This window comes from Microcaecilia unicolor, chromosome 8 (genome assembly GCF_901765095.1).
Source record: "Microcaecilia unicolor chromosome 8, aMicUni1.1, whole genome shotgun sequence".
NCBI lineage: Eukaryota > Metazoa > Chordata > Amphibia > Gymnophiona > Siphonopidae > Microcaecilia > Microcaecilia unicolor.
The window spans coordinates 129,237,416-129,255,424 of NC_044038.1; the positions used below are offsets into that span (position 1 = coordinate 129,237,416).

Consider the following 18,009-nt stretch of genomic DNA (forward strand, 5'->3'; position numbering starts at 1 on the left):
GCACATAGGCACATACTGATTATGTTGCTGACTCAGTTTGGAGTAGTCAAACGTTTTCGACAGTGGCCAGCAATGACTCTTTGTTGGTAGGTGGCTGTATGAACCGACACACACAGAGGTTTAGTGTCTCTCTTTTTGCTTTGCTATGCGAATACTGAGGTTTCCAAGGGGCTGAGCACGACTCTTATTGGCTGCCTCAAAATCATTCTTAGTCTCCACCTGCTGGTAGGCGTGCACAGCCTCTCACGCCCTTCACGCCATCAAGGACCAGATCTAAAATGGCTGCCAGTTCCTGGACCAGCTGCTCCAAGAAGCAGTCGTTTATTACATCTAGTATTGCTATTTTCCTGGCACTCCGTGATGTAACATCCAGTCAATATCAGGGTAATTGAAATCACCCATTATTATAGTGTTGCCCAATTTGCCAGCTTTCCTAATCTCTGTAAACAATTCTTCATCCGTCTGTTTGTTCTGTCCCAGCAGATGGTAGTACAGTCCTACAAGAATACGCCTTCCCTTCACACATGGAATTTCTACCCATAATTCCACACTGCCATCTGTGTCATGTGGAATGTTTTATTTGACTCCATTCCCTCTTTAACAAATAGCACAACCCCCCACCCCCACACCAATTTGATTCTCTCTCATTTTGATACAATTTGTACCTTGTTAACACAGTGTCCCATTGATTGTCCTTTTTCCACCATTATTATATATATTATATATCTACCTCATTGTTTAGTGCTATATTTTCTAACTCTCCCATCTTATTTTTTAGGTTTCTACAATTTGTACACAGACAGTTCAAAAAAATTTTTTTTTCCTTTGATCCACAAGCTGCTTAGAAGTTGAAGGGGATAATGTGCATCCTTTATCCTGCTCTCTCATTAAGCACACCTAGCTTACTTTGCTGAAACCTCTCTACTGGGATTACATAAATATCCTGTTTTAATGATATCATTCAAGGATATGCCACACTGAACCATGCGCTCCTGGTTGACTGTCGGCTCCCCCCTCTCCCCATTCTAGTTTAAAAGCTGCTCTATCTCCTTTTTTAAAAGTTAGCTCCGGCAGCCTGGTTCCATCCCTACTGGAGTTTCCTAATTGGGTTAATGCAGCAAGACAATGATTCATAACATAAGAATAGCCATACTGGGTCAGACCAATGGTCCATCTCGCCGAGTAACCTGCTTCCAACATTGGCCAATTCAGGTCAGAAGTACCTGGTGGAAACCCAATTTGTAGCATCATTCCATGTTACCAATCCCAGGAAGCAGTTGCTTCCCTCATGTTCATATCAATAACAGACTATGGTCTTTTCCTTCAGGAACTTGTCCAAACCTTTTTTAAACCCAGGTACACTAACTGCTGTTACCACATACTCTAAGCAAGTTCCAGAGCTTAACTATTCGATTGAAAAAAATATATTTCCTCCTATTTGTGTACATCTGATTGGCTGAGGAGAAACGGTTTTGAGTGGCTTAGTCAAGTCCTGACTTCTACCCAGTAGAGGTGCTGTGGCAGGACCCGAAACAAGTAGTTTATGCACAAAAACTATGAATGTGTTTGAATTAAAGCAGTTCTCAGAGTGGGCTAAGATTCCTCAACAATGATGTGAGATACTGATGCCAAATTGTAGGCGCTTTTGGGTCATAATTACCCAAATTGTTTTAGTCTAACTGGCTTTTTTTAGAGGATGATTTGAATCTAAGTGTCTCACAAATTGTTTATAACACTGGTAATAAGGGCTGTCAAGGGACCATGTTCTGGAGGAGAGGGAATTTTTTATTGGTAATGTAAAAAGATATGTATAGATATTATTTATTTAGATTTTGCTCACACCTTTTTCAGTAGTAGCTCAAGGTGAGTTACATTCAGGTACACTGGATATTTCTCTGTCCCAGGAGGGCTCACAATTTAAGTTTGTACCTAAGGCAATGGAGGGTTAAGTGACTTGCCCAAGATCACAAGGAGCAGAAGCGGGATTTGAACCGGCCACCTCTGGATTGCAAGACCGGTGCTGTAACCACTAGGCCACTCCTCCACTCCATGGCAAAGTAATACGCAAGACTTAGTACATGGTAGAACAGTAAGACAGCAGTATCCATGCAACTAATAATTATTCCTGAGGCATAACTAGTGGTGCTAACCTAATAAACCACATGCCAAAAAGATCATGACTCGGAACTTGTCAGTGCTTTCTACCTCACCATTGGACCGTAGGAAGGATAACTGACTGCCCTGTAGGCTTTCTGGAAAAATCCTTTGTCTCCCACTGTGCAACAAGTCTCTCTTCCTTGTCATCAGCAGCAGATGAATCCATTACGAATGGGTTGTGTCCACCTACCAGCAGGGGGAGATAGAGAACACTGAAAACCATAGTGCCTCCTGGACGGCTAGCTCCATCTGCCTCTCAGTATTCTCTGTCTCTCAGCAGGGTTGGACGCAGCTTATTCAGCTCCTTCAAGAATCTGCCTGGGGTGGCTCCTGTGCTTTTGCCAGATGTAGCAGGGATGTTGTGGCTATTGCAGCTCCAATTTAAAGGCATATAGGTTAGCCCTTTCCCTGCCTTACTCTTCCCCCTATGTGGATGCAGGCATATAGGTTTGCCCTGTCTCTGCCTTTCCCACTCTCTTCTATGTGGATGCAGGCACATTGGTTTGCCCTTTCCCTGCCTGTCCCACTCTTCTGGACCTCCGGAGTGCCTCTGTAACTGTTGCCTCTGACTTTCCTCGCAGCGTTAAAAAAAAAAAAAAGCGACGCGCTTGTTAGCCTTCGATTCTGAGGCTATCTTCTGTCTGTGCAGCGTGACCGGAGCTCTGGGACTCAGTCTGTTGAGGTAAGAGCGCCTTGTAGCTCCTCCGGGGAGGGCCCACGATCGGGGCGGTTTTGGCGCGAATCCGCCATTTTGAAATTTTCCGCTGTTTTCGGCGATGGCTGCGGAGGTTGTTAAGCGCTGTTCACGTTGTGGCAAACGCAGATCAGCAGTGGGGCTCTGTAAATCGTGCTCTTCAGACGTTGGGGCAGGCACGAGCATGGCGAGCGATGTCTCTTCCCGCTCAGTGGAGCGGGCGCCATCTTGGATGCATCGCATGGTCTGACCCCCGCAGGAGTAGAGGGGTCTGAGGCCGGAGGGGAGTCTCGGATGGAGGCTACCAGAGTAGCTGCTTGCCCCGGATTGGAGCCGGGAGACCAGGGTGAGCCTTTCTCCCCTGAGTTTGTGTTGCTTTTACATAAAGCATTCATGTTAGAGGATTCTGCCGCAGATTTCTGACTCTGCGTTGCTACCTGGTTCCCCTCCGGTGGAGGCTGTTCCGTGATTGCCGTCAGGCGTTTTTTTCCCCAGCCAGTTTGGCCGCAGGACAAGCGTAGAAGGGTAAATTCCCCTTCAGAGAGTGGCGCACATCCCTCCCCCCCCCCCAACCCAGTGGTCGGGCTGTGGGGATTCTGAGGGGTCTGGCAGGTCTTCGTGGTCTGAGGAGCCAGAGGAAGGTGCCGGATTGCCACTGGATCCAGATGATCCCACCGCGGTTAGGATTTTCCACTGCGAGGAGCTGCTAGCGCTTATTTCTGATGCCTGGCAGGCCCTCTCTAGTGAAGATCCTGCGCTTGGCGAGGCCTCCTCTGGTAATCCGGGGATGGCAAGTACTAAGAAGCCTGCTCAAGCCTTTCCTTTGCATGACTCCATCCAAGAGCTTATTTCGGCTCAATGGGCTGACCCAGAGGGGCCTTTGAAGGTTGCCAGGGCAATGGGGCACTTATACCCTCTTAGTGAGGAGCACTTGGCATGCTTGGCCGTGCCTAAAGTAGATGCCCTAGTCACGGCTGTGACAAAGAAGACTACCCTCCAGTAGAGGGAGGGGTCGCACTGAAGGACTTGCAGGACCGACGGCTGGAATCAGCAATGAAACGGTCCTTTGAAATCTCAGGCCTAGCCTTACGGGCGTCTGTGTGCAGTTGTTATGCTGCTCGAGCCTGCCTCGCTGGGTTGCAACAGGCAGTGTAACAGCCCGGGGATGGAGCGGAGCCCCTTGTGGAGGTGGCTCCGCGGATGGAGTCGGCCTTGTCATTTTTGGCTGACGCCCTTTATGATCTGGTCAGAGCCTCGGCTAAACAGATGTCTGTGGCGGTGGCCGCTCGCCGCCTTCTATGGCTATGGCATTGGGCGGCTGATATGGCCTCTAAGCAAAGGTTGGTGAAGTTGCCCTTCCAGGGCCTTCTCCTATTTGGTGAGGAGTTGGAGAAAATTGTCAAGGGCCTGGGGGATGCTAAACCCCAGCGGTTACCCGAGGATAGGCCGCAGCCTTCTTCCAAGGGTCAGGCGGTTCCCTCCTCTTCCAGATCTCGCTTCCGTGAAGCTAGAAGGTACCACCCGGGGCGTTCTGCTGGGTTTACTTCGCGTGCCCGTTTTTAGCAGAGGAACCCTTTAGGCCAGGAGTTCATGGGCGACCCTCTCGATGGTGCGCCGGCCCACTCCTCGATTCTTGCAGTTGGAAGACGTCTTTCCCTCTTTCTCGAGGAGTGGGTCAAGATTACCTCAGATCAGTGGGTTTTTGACCTGATCAGAGACGGCTACAGATTGGAATTTACTGCCCCGGTGAGACGTGTTTTTGGAGTCCCGATGCGGCACTGCCGTCAAACGGGCGGTGGTAGAGGAGACCTTGCAAGGCTTGTTGCACCTGGGAACAGTGATCCCCGTGCCTCCCGCCGAACATGGTTGCGGCCGTTATTCCATTTACTTTGTGGTGCCGCAAAAAGGCGGGTCTTTTCGGCCCATTCTAGACTTGAAGAAAGTCAACGAGTCACTCGAAGTACGGAATTTCCACATTGAAACCCTGCGCTCCGTCATTGTGGCGGCTCAGCCAGGAGAGTTTCTCACGTCTCTGGACCTGAAAGAAGCTTACTTGCACATCCCTATTTGGCCCCCGCACCAATGGTTGCTCCGGTTTGCGGTGTTGGGAAAACATTCAGTTTCGGGCTTTGCCTTTTGGCCTTGCCACAGCTCCCTGAACCTTTTCCAAGGTAATGGTGGTAGTAGCTGCCTTTCTCAGGCGAGAGGGCATCCGGGTTCACCTGTACCTCGACGACTGGCTCATCAGAGCGGACTCTGCAGAAGAGAGTCGTCATGTAACAGCCAGAGTGGTCTCAGTACTGCAATCTCTGGGCTGGGTCGTCAATATAGCCAAGTCACCTGGCCCCCTCTCAATCTCTAGAATATTTGGGGGTTCGGTTCGACATGGCCTCGGGGTTAGTTTTTTTTTACCCGAGCAAAGGAGGTGCAAGCTTCAGACACAGGTCTGTCTGCTCCTGAGGATGCCTCGCCCGCGAGCTTGGGACATTGTCCAGCTCTTGGGGTCTATGACGGCCACCCTAGAAGTGGTGCCTTGGGCGAGAGCGCACATGAGACCGCTGCAGTGTTCCCTGCTACAATGTTGGTCTCCCATTTCCCAGGATTATCAGTGCAGACTCAGTTTGCTCCCTGCGGCCTGACTCAGCATGGAGTGGTGGCTCTCAGACAGCAAGCTGCAGTGAGGAATGCTGTTAGCGCTCCCCGATTGGTGCCTGGTGGTAACAGATGCCAGCCTGAAGGGCTGGGGAGCTCATTGCCAGGAGAGGCATGCCCAGGGTCTGTGGACACTCGAAGAATCGAAGTGGTCCATCAATCGCTGGGAATTAAAAGCAATTTTCCAGCCGTTGCTGGCCTTTCAATCGACCTTGGAGGGATTGGCTGTCAGAGTGCTGTCGGACAATATGACGACAGTGGCCTACATAAATCATCAAGGCGGAACGCAGTGCAGAGCACTAGCCGCGCAGGCCGCTCAGATTTGCCACTGGGCCGAGCTGCATCTACAGGGTCGCTTTACCCCACCAGGGTCGCTTTACTCATACTACCCCTCTCCTCAAGTCGCTTCACTGGCTCCCTATCCGTTTTCGCATCCTGTTCAAACTTCTTCTACTAACCTATAAATGTACTCACTCTGCTGCTCCCCAGAATCTCTCCACACTCATCCTTCCCTACACCCCTTCCCGTGCACTCCGCTCCATGGATAAATCCTTCTTATTTGTTCCCTTCTCCACTACTGCCAACTCCAGACTTCGCGCCTTCTGTCTTGCTACACCCTACGCCTGGAATAAACTTCCTGAGCCCCTACGTCTTGCACCATCCTTGGCCACCTTTAAATCTAGACTGAAAGCCCACCTCTTTAACATTGCTTTTGACTCATAACCACTTGTAACCACTCGCCTACACCTATCCTCCTCTCCTCCTTCCTGTACACATTAATTGATTTGATTACTTTATTTTTTGTCTATTAGATTGTAAGCTCTTTGAGCAGGGACGGTCTTTCTTCTATGTTTGTGCAGCGCTGCGTACGCCTTGTAGCGCTATAGAAATGCTAAATAGTAGTAGTAGTAGTAATCTACAGTTCCTGTCAGCAGCTCACATTGCAGGTCAGAGCAACGTGCAAGTCGATTATCTAAGCAGACATAACATCGACCCAGCGGAGTGGGAGTTGGCAGACGAAGTGTTCCTTCAACTCTGTGCCAAATGGGGAACGCCCGTAGCGGATCTGATGGCGTCAAGCACAAATGCCAAAGTCCCGTGCTTTTACAGCAGACTGAGAGATCCTCGCTCGGTGGGGTTGGATGCCTTGGCTCAACCCTGGCCTCTGGGCCTCCTATATGTGTTCTGCCTTGGCCCTTGATAGGGCTGCACCAGGGAGTGGGGATTCTCATTGCCCCGGATTGGCCTAGGTGACCCTGATATGTGGACCTCTGGCGGATGCTGGTGGAGGCTCCTCTTCCTTTGCCTCTGGTACCGAACCTGTTGATGCAGGGCCTGGTAACCATGGAGGATCCCTGCCGCTTTGGTCTTACGGCATGGCTATTGAGAGACAAAGGCTATTCTAACAAGGTCATCTCCACTCTCTTGCAGGCCCGCAAGCGGTCCACTTCCGTTGGGTATGCCCGGATTTGGCACCAGTTTGAGGCCTGGTGTGTTCCAAAGACGATCACACCCATGCGGGCTTCTGTCTCGCCGATTCTTGACTTTTTGCAGGATGGTGTACAAAAAGGCTTGGCCTATAATTCCCTGTGGGTGCAAGTGGCAGCATTGGCATGCTTTCGAGGGAAGGTTGTTGGCCTCTCCTTAGCTGCGCATCCAGACATTGCACAGTTTCTTGGAGGGGTGCTTCGGCTCCGTCCTCCCGTGCGGGCACCTTGTCCGGCTTGGAACCTGGGGCTGTTGTTAAAGGTTCTTCAGTGTTCGCCCTTCGAGCCGCTGAGGCGAGCTTCGGAGAAGGATGTGACTCTAAAGATAGTCTTTTTGGTGGCCATTACATTGGCGAGACGGGTGTCTGAGCTCCAGGCGCTGTCCTGTCGAGACTCATTTCTGCAATTTTCAGAGTCCAGAGTTACGGTACGTACGGTGCCTTTCTTCATGCCTAAGGTGGTTTCAGCGTTTCACCTAAACCAGCCTGTTTTTCTGCCCTCCTTTACTAGTGAGGAGTTTCTGGAATCGTTTGGGCAGTTACACCTTCTGGATGTGTGCAGGGCTCTGTTGCAGTATCTGCAGATGTCAAATGCTTTCAGGACCTCTGATCACCTTTTTGTATTATTGCCAGGTCCTCGCAGAGGGTCTCCAGCGTCTAAAGCCACTATAGCCCGTTGGCTTAAGGAAGCCATTTTTTCTGCATATCTGCTATCTAGCTGGCCTCCGCCTGACTCCTTTAAGGCACATTCCACAAGAGTGATTTCCTCCTCTTGGGCTGAGATGGGAGCACTCTTTCTTCAAGAGATATGTAGTGCAGCTACTTGGGCTTCTAAGCTCTCTTTTGCCCGTCATTACAGGCTGGATGTGGCTGCCAGGAGGGACACGCTTTTTGGAGCTCAAGTGCTTGTGTGTGGTGTGGCTTGTTCCCGCCCTATCTAGGGATTGCTTTGATACATCCCATTCGTAATGGATTCATCTGCTGTTGATGACAAGGAAGGGAAAATTAGGTTCTTACCTTGGTAATTTTCTTTCCTTTAGTCACAGCAGATGAATCCATGATTCCTCTCTGATTGACTCTGTTTTGTGTTCAGTTTTTCCTGCAGACATGTTCTCTCATTGGGAGAAGTTGGAAAACAATCTTCAGGATTTCTGTTTACTGTTCTGTTACAGGAGGTTGAGTTCGTCCTTCCTTTGTGTTATTGATCCTGTTCTGGGGCGTTCGTTCGCTGTGAGGAAAGTTCATGTTATGCTACTTTGCGGTTTAACACTGCTTTGGAAGCTTCAAAATACTGAGAGGCAGATGGAGCTAGGCGTCCTAGAGACACTATGGTTTTCAGTGTTCTCTATCTCCCCCTGCTGGTAGGTGGACACAACCCATTCGTAATGGATTCATCTGCTGTGACTAAAGGAAAGAAAATTACCAAGGTAAGAACCTAATTTTCCCCTCTTCGACTAGCAGAGCATCCTGGAAAAACATTTCAGCTTTTTGTGACCTTTATTTTATTTTTGTTACATTTGTACACCGCGCTTTCCCACTCATGGCAGGCTCAATGCGGCTTACATGGGGCAATCGAGGGTTAAGTGACTTGCCCAGAGTCACAAGGAGCTGCCTGTGCCTGAAGTGGGAATCGAACTCAGTTCCACAGTTCCCCAGGACCAAAGTCCACCACCCCAACCACTAGGCCACTCGCATTTAGCTTGTTAGCACAGTTCAATTAATGAAATCTCTCTGCACTAGATTATTTTTTTCTGAGTTGCTCTTTTTTAGAAAGGTGTGCTAGCATTTTTACACACACTAAACAGTAGACTCCTATAGGAATATATAGGTTTCTCTAGCATTTAGTGCATACTTATTTTTAGTGCGCCTTTGTAGAAGGCCCACTCAATGCCTTTGTTTATTTCTTGCTCTGGCATCAATTTGGATTCTATTTATTATTATTAGCATTTGTATAGCGCTACCAGACGCACGCAGCGCTGAGCACCTGATACAAAGAGACAGTCCCTGCTCAAAAGAGCTTACAATCTAAATAACACAGACAGACAAGACAGGGGTGAGGGAAGTAATGGGAGCTAAAAAGCAGCAGTGAAAAGGTGGGTTTTCAGCATAGATTTGAAAACGGGTAGAGTTGGAGCTAGACGTATAGGTCCAGGAAGTCTATTCCAGGCATAAGGTGCCGCGAGAGAAAAGGAACGAAGCCTTGAGTTAGCAGTGGAGGAGAAGGGGGACGACGAGAGATTTGTCCAGTGAGCGGAATTCACGGGGAGGAATGTAGGGAGAGAGGAGAGTGGAGAGGTAATGGGGGGCTGCAGAGTGGATGCATTTAAAGGTCAGTACGAGAAGTTTAAACTGAATGCGGAAGCGGACAGGGAGCCAGTGAAGTGACTTGAGGAGTGGGCTAGTGTGGGTATAACGATTCTGGCGGAAAATAGGTCGTGCTGCAGAATTTTGGACAGATTGGAGAGGAGAGAGAGATGGCTGAGCGGAAGACCAGTGAGAAGTAAATTGCAATAGTCCAAGCGAGAGGTGACAAGGGTGTGGATATGGGTTCTGGCAGCGTATTCAGAAAGGAAGGGGCGAATTTTGCTAATGTTGTAGATAAAGAAACGACATGTTTTGGCGATCTGTTGAATATGCGCAGAGAAGGAGAGAGAGGAATCAAAGATGACTCCAAGGTTACGAGCCGAGGAGACGGAGGATGTAAGAGCCATTAACAGAGAGAAAATGGGGGAAGAAGGGAGGTGGATTTAGGGGGAAAAATGAGAAGTTCAGTTTTAGTCATGTTTAGCTTCAGATGGCGTTGAGACATCCAAGCAGCAATGTCAGACAAGCAGGATGAAATTTTGTCCTGGATTACGGGTGAGATTTCAGGGGTGGAGATGTAGATCTGAGAGTTATCGGGGAAAAAAGTGAGGAAGTTGAATGAGGATACCAAATATGTTTATTCACATAAAAAATGACCCGACACGGCCGTGTTTCGGCCCAAAAGGTCTGCCTCAGGGGTCTTTAAAACCTGATTAAAACAATGAGACAAATAGAACAATTTGTTACAAATATATCCTGGACGCAATGGATAATACAACTAGTGACAAACAGTAGCATAATATACATCATTAATAAACAAACAGACAAAAAAAATTAGCAACAACGAAATCTAAAAGCATGGATTTAAATTATATGTGAGATGTGTAAGAAACATTTTTTCAAATGTAAATTGTTGGAACGCATGGATTGTACATTGAGTAATACATGAATCTGTATTAAAATTTAACATTGTGTATGTGTACAAATTAAAACCAAAACAGAAGAAGAATTAGAATTAAAAGTTAAAAATATAATTGTGGTTGAAAAAATCTGAATAATTGACTAAGAAAACATTCATACATCTTTTTCAACCACAATTATATTTTTAACTTTTAATTCTAATTCTTCTTCTGTTTTGGTTTTAACTTGTACACATACACAATGTTAAATTTTAATACAGATTCATGTATTACTCAATGTACAATCCATGCGTTCCAACAATTTACATTTGAAAAAATGTTTCTTACACATCTCACATATAATTTAAATCCATGCTTTTAGATTTCGTTGTTGATTATTTTTTTTTGTCTGTTTATTAATGATTTACATTATGCTACTGTTTGTCACTAGTTGTATTATCCATTGCATCCAGGATATATTTGTAACAAATTGTTCTATTTGTGTCATTGTTTTAATCAGGTTTTAAAGACCCCTGAGGCAGGCCTTTTGGGCCGAAACACGGCCGTGTCGGGTCATTTTTTATGAAAATTTCGTCATTTTTTATGTGAAACATATTTGGTATCCTCATTCAACTTCCTCACTTTTTTCTCCATATCTCACGGTTTCGTGAGGGTTTTTACCTCCTGTTTGTTAGATCTGAGAGTTATCTGCATAAAGATGGTAATGAAAGCCATGAGATGAAATCAGGGTACCAAGGGAAGAGGTATAGATGGAGAAAAGGAGGGGTCCAAGGACAGAACCCTGGGGGACACCAGCTGAAAACAGGATGGAAGTTGAAGAGGGGAGGTGGGTTTATGGGGGAAAACGAGAAGTTCAGTTTTGGACATGTTGAGCTTTAGATGGCGTTGAGACATCCAAGCAGCAATGTCGAACAAGCAGGCTGAGATTTTGTCCTGGATCGAGGTTGAGATTTCAGGGGTGGAGATGTAGATCTGAGAGTCATCAGCGTAAAAATGGTATTGAAAGCCATGGGATGAAATCAGGGTACTAAGGGAAGAGGTATAGATGGAGAAAAGGAGTGGTCCAATGACAGAACCCTGAGGCACACCAAAAGAAAGCGGGATGGAATTTGTAGAGGATCCACTAGAGTGAACACTGAAAGAACGAAGTGAGAGGTAAGAGGAGAACCAGGAAAGAACAGGGCCCTGGAATCCAAGCGAGGACAGCGTATCCAGAAGTATAGTGTGGTCAACAGTGTCGAAAGCAGCAGATAGGTTAAGAAGGATAAGGATAGACTAGAGACCTCTGGATTTAGCCAGCAGCAGGTCATTAGAGACTTTGGTAAGTGCAGTTTCAGTAGAGTGAAGAAGGCGAAAACCAGATTGGAGTGGGTCAAGAATAGGTTGTGTAGAAAGAAAGTCAAGACAACGGCGGTGAACGACACATTCAAGTAATTTGGAGAGGAAAGGGAGATGGGGCGATAGTTGGAGGGACAGGTAGGGTCAAGTGAGAATTTTTTAAGGAGTGGAGTGACAAAAGCATGTTTGAAGGCCATAGGAACAGTTGCAGTGGAGAGTGAAAGATTAAGGATGTGACAGATGACTGGGATGATAGTAGGAGAGAGAGTGTTAAGTAGATAAGTGGGGATGGGATCAGAGGAACAGGTAGTACATTTAGAGGAGGAAAGAAGAAGGGCAGTTTCCTCAGTAGAAACTTATGAGAAGGAGGAAAAGGAAGGAGAGTAGGGGGTGAGGACTAAGGGAGAGAGAGGTGGGGAGGGTTTGGATGAAAATTCAAGGGAATTGGGGATGGAGGTGCCTTGAGAAGAGTTCAGTGTGGTGAAGAGGAGTCGAGGGTTGGAGCCAAGGGAATTTGTCAGTTGGGTGAAGTAATCCTGTTTAGCAAGTGAAAGGGCAGACTGGAAGGAGTTAAGCATGAATTTGAAATGAGTGAAGTCGGCAAGGGTGCGGGATTTAAGCCAAGAACGTTCAGCAGAGTGGGCACAGGAACGAAAGTAGCGGATTTTAGAGGTCAGCCAAGGCTGGGGTTTGGTACACCTAGTAGGACGGGGCATGGGAGGGGCAAGAGTGTCCAGTGCAGAGGAGAGAATAGTATCATGGGAGGAAACAGCTTCATTGATAGACTTAGAGTGGTGGTAGAGAAAAGGTTAGAGACAGAGGATAGAGTAAGGGGGTCAATAGCCTGAAGATTTCTAGATGTGGGGATTGAGATTGGGTGGGATCGGAGAGGAGGGTGCTTAAGTGTGAAGGTTAATAGTTGATGGTCAGAAAGGGGGAGATCTGGGGAACAGAAGCTGGAGGGAAAGCAGTTAGAGGAGAGGATAAGTTTGAGACGGTGACCATTTTGGTGAGTGGGTGCAGAGGAACACAACTGAAGATTGAATGAGGACGTTAAGGCAAGGAACTGGGAAGCATAAGAATCAGAGGAATCATCAGCGTGCATATTGAAGTCACCATGAATGAGGGACGGAGATGAAGGTTCAAGAAAAACGGAGAGCCAGGCATCGAAGTCAGTGAGGAAAGAAGAAAGGGACTTACCGGGGAGGGGGGGGGTCGGTAAATGACTGCAACTCGGAGTGGCAGCGGGTTGAATAAGCGGATGGAATGGTCTTCAAAGGATGAGAAGGAGTGAGACTGAGGTATGAGAAGTGGCTGAAATCTGCAAGAGAGTGAAAGTAGAAATCCGTTGCCGCCTCCGTGGCCAATAGGGCGAGGAGTGTGGGCAAAGACGTAGCCTCCATGGCACAGAGCAGCGACTGAGGCAGAGTTGTCAGGTGGGAGCCAGGTTTCAGTTAGGGTGAGGAGTTGGAGAGAACGGGAGATGAAGAGGTCATGGGTAAAGGAGAGTTTGTTGCAGACAGATCGGGCATTCCAAAGGGCGCACGAGAAGGGGAGGGAAGAGGGGGGAGAGTAGGGGAATAGGAAAGAGGTTGGAGACGTTCCGGAGTGGTCTGTATTGGTGTGGGGGACCCGGATCGGGATTGATGTCCCCTTCAGACATCAATTTCAGGATTGTATAACTTTTTTCCCATGCAGCAAAGGCATTTTGTAATGGTATCATTTGGAGAGTGAGTTTTTGTCACGTGTCGTAATCTACCAGAGACCTCTGTGATCCAGCAGTTGGGGCAGATGGATAATGTCAACTGAGGCAAAAGTGTGATCCTAGAGCTCACAGCAGGTTCCCTTACGAGTGTAACAATCAGTCCAGCAGAAGAATCTGACTTTATTCAGTCAGTGACAGTAGCTGTCAATGAAGCTGAAATTGTCTGTATATATGTATATATATCTGAAAATGGAGGAGAGAACATTGTATACCCTTAGAGCTGCCCTAGGGGGAGTGTTTTCTGTGGTGCCACGGGGATCAGAGGAAAGGAGATAAGCTGACTAAAAAGTAATGGAGATAATAGATTCATTTCTTAACTTATCTGCTGTTGTACCTTTAACAAATGAGAGAAATGGTACATTAAAATGTTTTTTGCTTATCAAACTGCTGCTGGCTCACTGAACATTTGATTTGTTTTCTATTTATGCAGGTTTTGGGGTGTGGGTGTGGAAGGGTTCATATCTAATATTTTATAACTTCTCATTGTTTTGTGGGGCAAAAACTTGTACTTCATTTATAATTTTAACAACACTCTCTACTTCTTTCATTCTGCAGCAAAAATGACTTCAATTAATGCTGGAAATATCAACTTTAAATGGGACCCAAAAAGTTTAGAGATAAGGACTTTGGCTGTTGAAAGGCTGTTGGAGCCTCTTGTTACTCAGGTGAGTATGACTTTTAGTGTCTCTCTTAAAGCATGTATTAACTCTATAGGAAACCTTTTTATATAGATAAAAAAAAAAAACTTGAGTATGTTCTTTCTAAGAAAAGGGCAGGGTTCTCATTAGCACACCATGCAGTCATCGCACTAATTTGGTTCATGACTTTGTTCTACTATTCACAAAGCTTCAGAATGCATTAACTTTATACAATCATTTTGTTACCTTTTAATTCTTGTAATATTTTGGGGTCTTCAAGTCTCCTTTGTTTTTCATGAGTTGCTAGGCCCATTTACACCAGAGCATCGACCCCAATTTGAACACTGCTCTCCCCCCCCTTTTTTTTTTTTTACAGTTCACTATGACCGTGATTCTTTTTCTTGTTGTCCAAGAAGATTCCCAGTGACTTCAGAAGGTGCAACCAGTGGTTAACGGGTGATTTCCATGACTGATCCGTACTCTTGATGCCTTTGGCCTGGCCATGAGCCTAACTCTCTTGTTTTACGTTTACAAATGCAGTTGAGGCCACAGGGTGCGGCAGGTCCAGGGAGAGACTCTCTGGCTCCTTGAAGGTCGATCCATTGACATCAGCACTCGAAGAAACAACCTCAATGGCTGCTAAGACTTGACTACCCCTGGGAGTGCCACCGGCAATGAGGAGTTCTCCACCTCTTGATGTCTGGCACTGAAAGTAGGCTCCAGGACTGATCTGCATCAGACCTGACACAGAGGGTGGGGCGCATATGGGTTTGATGTTGGCACTGAAGGACTGCGATGCATAAGCATCTGTCCTTATCAACGCATGGTGATGGGAACTCTGGGGCATTGGTATCACTGGTATCCGAGCTGCGCTGGCACCAGAAGGAGCACTCCCTCTCTTTGGTAGAGGTGCTGGTGCGCAAGTCTCCAAGCAGCCAAGTTTCCACTTCCAGTTTGGCACAGACAACACCTTGGGCTGCCTCTCTCCCAACCCCCCAACTTTGCTGATTCCTTCGTTTGATGAGCGGTTCTGAGCCATGCTCAGGGAGGGGCTGACACAGATGTTGCTGTTGCAATCCGCTCAGGCATTGAGGGCGCTTGTGCCAACTGCGGATCAGCCCCACTGATGAACTGGGAATCTCACCTCTCAGCGCAGGTCACACCTAAGAAGGTGGATATGCAGTATCGTATCCAGAAGACTCCCAGTTTCGAGAGGGCACAACTACCTCACCACTCTGTTTGTTGAATCTGCCCTCAAATGAGTTACTAGCTGCAGGGCTCGTGCCTCCTCTCACTCAGGAAGAGAGGCTCGGATACTAAACGTGTTTGGGAGGAAAACTTTTTCAGGCCTTGATGCTTATTTCCTGCATTCAGTCCTACCAGCCTTTACTTGAAAACTTTGCTACATAGTACAAGAAGTCTTGTGGATTCTCTTCCATAGGAGCAGGACGCACAGCTTCGCCAGTTGGCCAATAAGCAGCTGGAATGTAGGAAATACTTGGCTACAGGGGTGCATATGGTTCTTTTTATATCGCATCCAGACTCTTCGCCATGGTTGTGGGGATATGGATTCTCATAGCTGCATGTCTGACCTAGATCCAGTGATTCTGGAGAGGTAGGCAGACATACCTTTCCAAGGAGACATTCTTTTTGAGGACAAGGTAGAGCAGGTCGCTGAACTCCATAAAGAAACATGCTGATATCATTCAGACCTTGTCCTCGGCAAACTCCAGCTGCTGCTGCTTCATCTAGGTTTTTGCGTGGGCCTAGACAGTGATTCTGCTACTCGCAAAGGTGTAGTTTTTCTGCCCAGGATCCCCAGGCCCAGTGTTCTTGGCCTATCCATTTCCAACCTCAGAGGTCTGAGCTAGCTCCCTAGTTGAAGCAACGGGTGAGTTTTTCTGGCTGCAGGAGAGAAAAGTCTCACTCCAAGTAACTGTCCCAGACAACCTACTAGTAGGTGGGAGGCTTGTTTTTCCAACACAGGTGGCTCCCTGTAACCTCCAACTGTTTTGGTTACACCCTCCATTGGCGTTAAAGACTACCAAATTGCCACTGTGAGCATTGTTCATCAGCTCTCTGCACAGCAGGTAATTATAGACGAAATCTCCACCCTTTTACAGGCCAATGCGGTCAAACTTGTGCCACCAGGGGAAGAAGGACTTAAAGGATGCCTATACCCACGTTTTGATACTTCCCAGTCACAGGAAGTATCTCTGATTCCGAGTAGAGAAACACCACTTGCCAGTATGTGTTCTTCCATTTTGGCCTCTCATCAGCTCCCAAAGTATTCACCGAATGTCTAGCGATAGCTGCAGCATATTTGCGTAGACTAAGATTGTGTTTCCCTATCTGGATGATTGGCTATTCAAGAGCAATTAGGAGGGAGATTGACAGTCAATGTGCCTAACTATTCAGGTGTTGGACTTAGGGTAGTTTATGATAAACTTTAGTTAAGTCCCACCTTCTCCTGATTCAGTGATTGGAGTACATAGGAGCCCTGCTCGATACATTACATTGCAGGCTCAGTCTTTTCTTCCACAAGCGAGAACACAGACCTTGATAACATTTGCTGCATAGGTCCGAGGCAGCAAGCAGGTCACAGCTTGGCAAATGTTGAGATTGATGAGCCACATGGCCTCAACAGTGCATGTCATTCCCTTGACACAACTCCATTTGAGAGATGCTCAATGGATCCTAGCTTTCCAGTGGTATCAGGCGGCTTGGAATTTTATGTAATCCAGATTCCTTCAGAGTTGACTGTGCGGTTTTACCATTCCAAATTCCACTTCCTCAGAAGTTGATAGCAATGGATGCATCCAACCTGGCATGGGGAGCTCCTGTGGGTGGGCTGCACACCCAAAGTACTTTGGTCTGCTGCTCAGGAAACAGATCTCCATATCAGGTTCCTCGAGTTGAGGGCCATTTGGAATGCTCTAAAAGCTTTCAAGAAATGGATACAGAACCAAATTATTCTCATTCAAATAGACAACTAGCCTGCAATGTTCTATGTGAACAAGTGTGTGTGGGGGTAATGGGATCCTACCGGTTGTGTCAGAAAATAGTGGGGATGTGGCAGTGGGCCCTCCTTCACAGAATGCCCCTCCGAGTCACATACCTAGCAGGAAAGGACAACAGCCTGGCGGACAGACTGATCATGAGTGGCCTCTCAACATTGGTGTAGCTCACAAGATCTTTGGAGAGTGGGGCACCCCCTTGGTGGATCTTTTTGCCACTCATCTCAACAACAAAATCCCCCTGTTCTGTTCAGGCTCAGATCGCAATTCAGACAAGCATCAGGTGCCTTTCTCCTCTATTGGGGGTGGATGGAGGTGGTGGGGGAGGTCTTCTATATGCATATCCTCCAGACCTCTCATAGAGAAGACGTCACTGAAACTTGAACAAGACCAGGGAAGTGTGTTCCTAAGATCCTGTACTTGTCCTCCGAAGATCCATGGAGATCCTACTTATGCAGAATGAGGGATCCCTTCTGCATCCCAGCTTCCATTTCCTGACCCTCACAGCTTGGATGTTGCGAGCTTAGAAGTCAAGTACTTAGACTTGCTGGAGGGTGTCTCCTGTATCAAGCTGGCTTCCAGGAAAGACTACATTAAGAGGTGTTTAAGTGGAAGAGGTTTGCCGTCTGGTGTGAGGGCAAGACCTTGAATCCCCTCGTTTGCCCTACACAAGAACTGCTTGAATACCTCCTGCAACTCAGAGACTGGTTTGAAAACCAACACTAAGGGTTCATCTTGGAGCCGTTAGTGCTATCACCATGTAGGAGGTAAGCCCATCTTTATACTGCCTCTATTTGTTTGCTGTTGACAAAGCCCCTCCCCTGACAGACCTCCAACTGTGTCATGGGATCTCAAACATTGTCTTCACCCAGCTGATGAAAGCTCCTTTTGAGCCGCTTGATCCCTGTCATCTGAAGTATTTGACTTTGAAAGTTGTGTTTTTGGTGGCGATCACTTCCTCTCGCAGAGTCGGCGAGCTTCAGGCCATAGTAGCTGATCCATGTTACTCTAGGTTTCACCACAATAGAGTAGTTCTCC

The 18,009-nt window shown here is 47.3% G+C and overlaps 1 protein-coding gene across 1 annotated transcript in view; it reads left to right on the forward strand.

Annotated features, from left to right (window-relative positions):
• Positions 1-18,009, forward strand: part of CTNNA1 (catenin alpha 1) — a 449,363-nt gene that overhangs the window by 26,028 nt on the left and 405,326 nt on the right. The window contains exon 2 of the mRNA XM_030212635.1: positions 13,872-13,981. Coding sequence (XP_030068495.1) covers positions 13,872-13,981 — 110 coding nt within the window. The remainder of the gene's footprint in view (positions 1-13,871; positions 13,982-18,009) is intronic.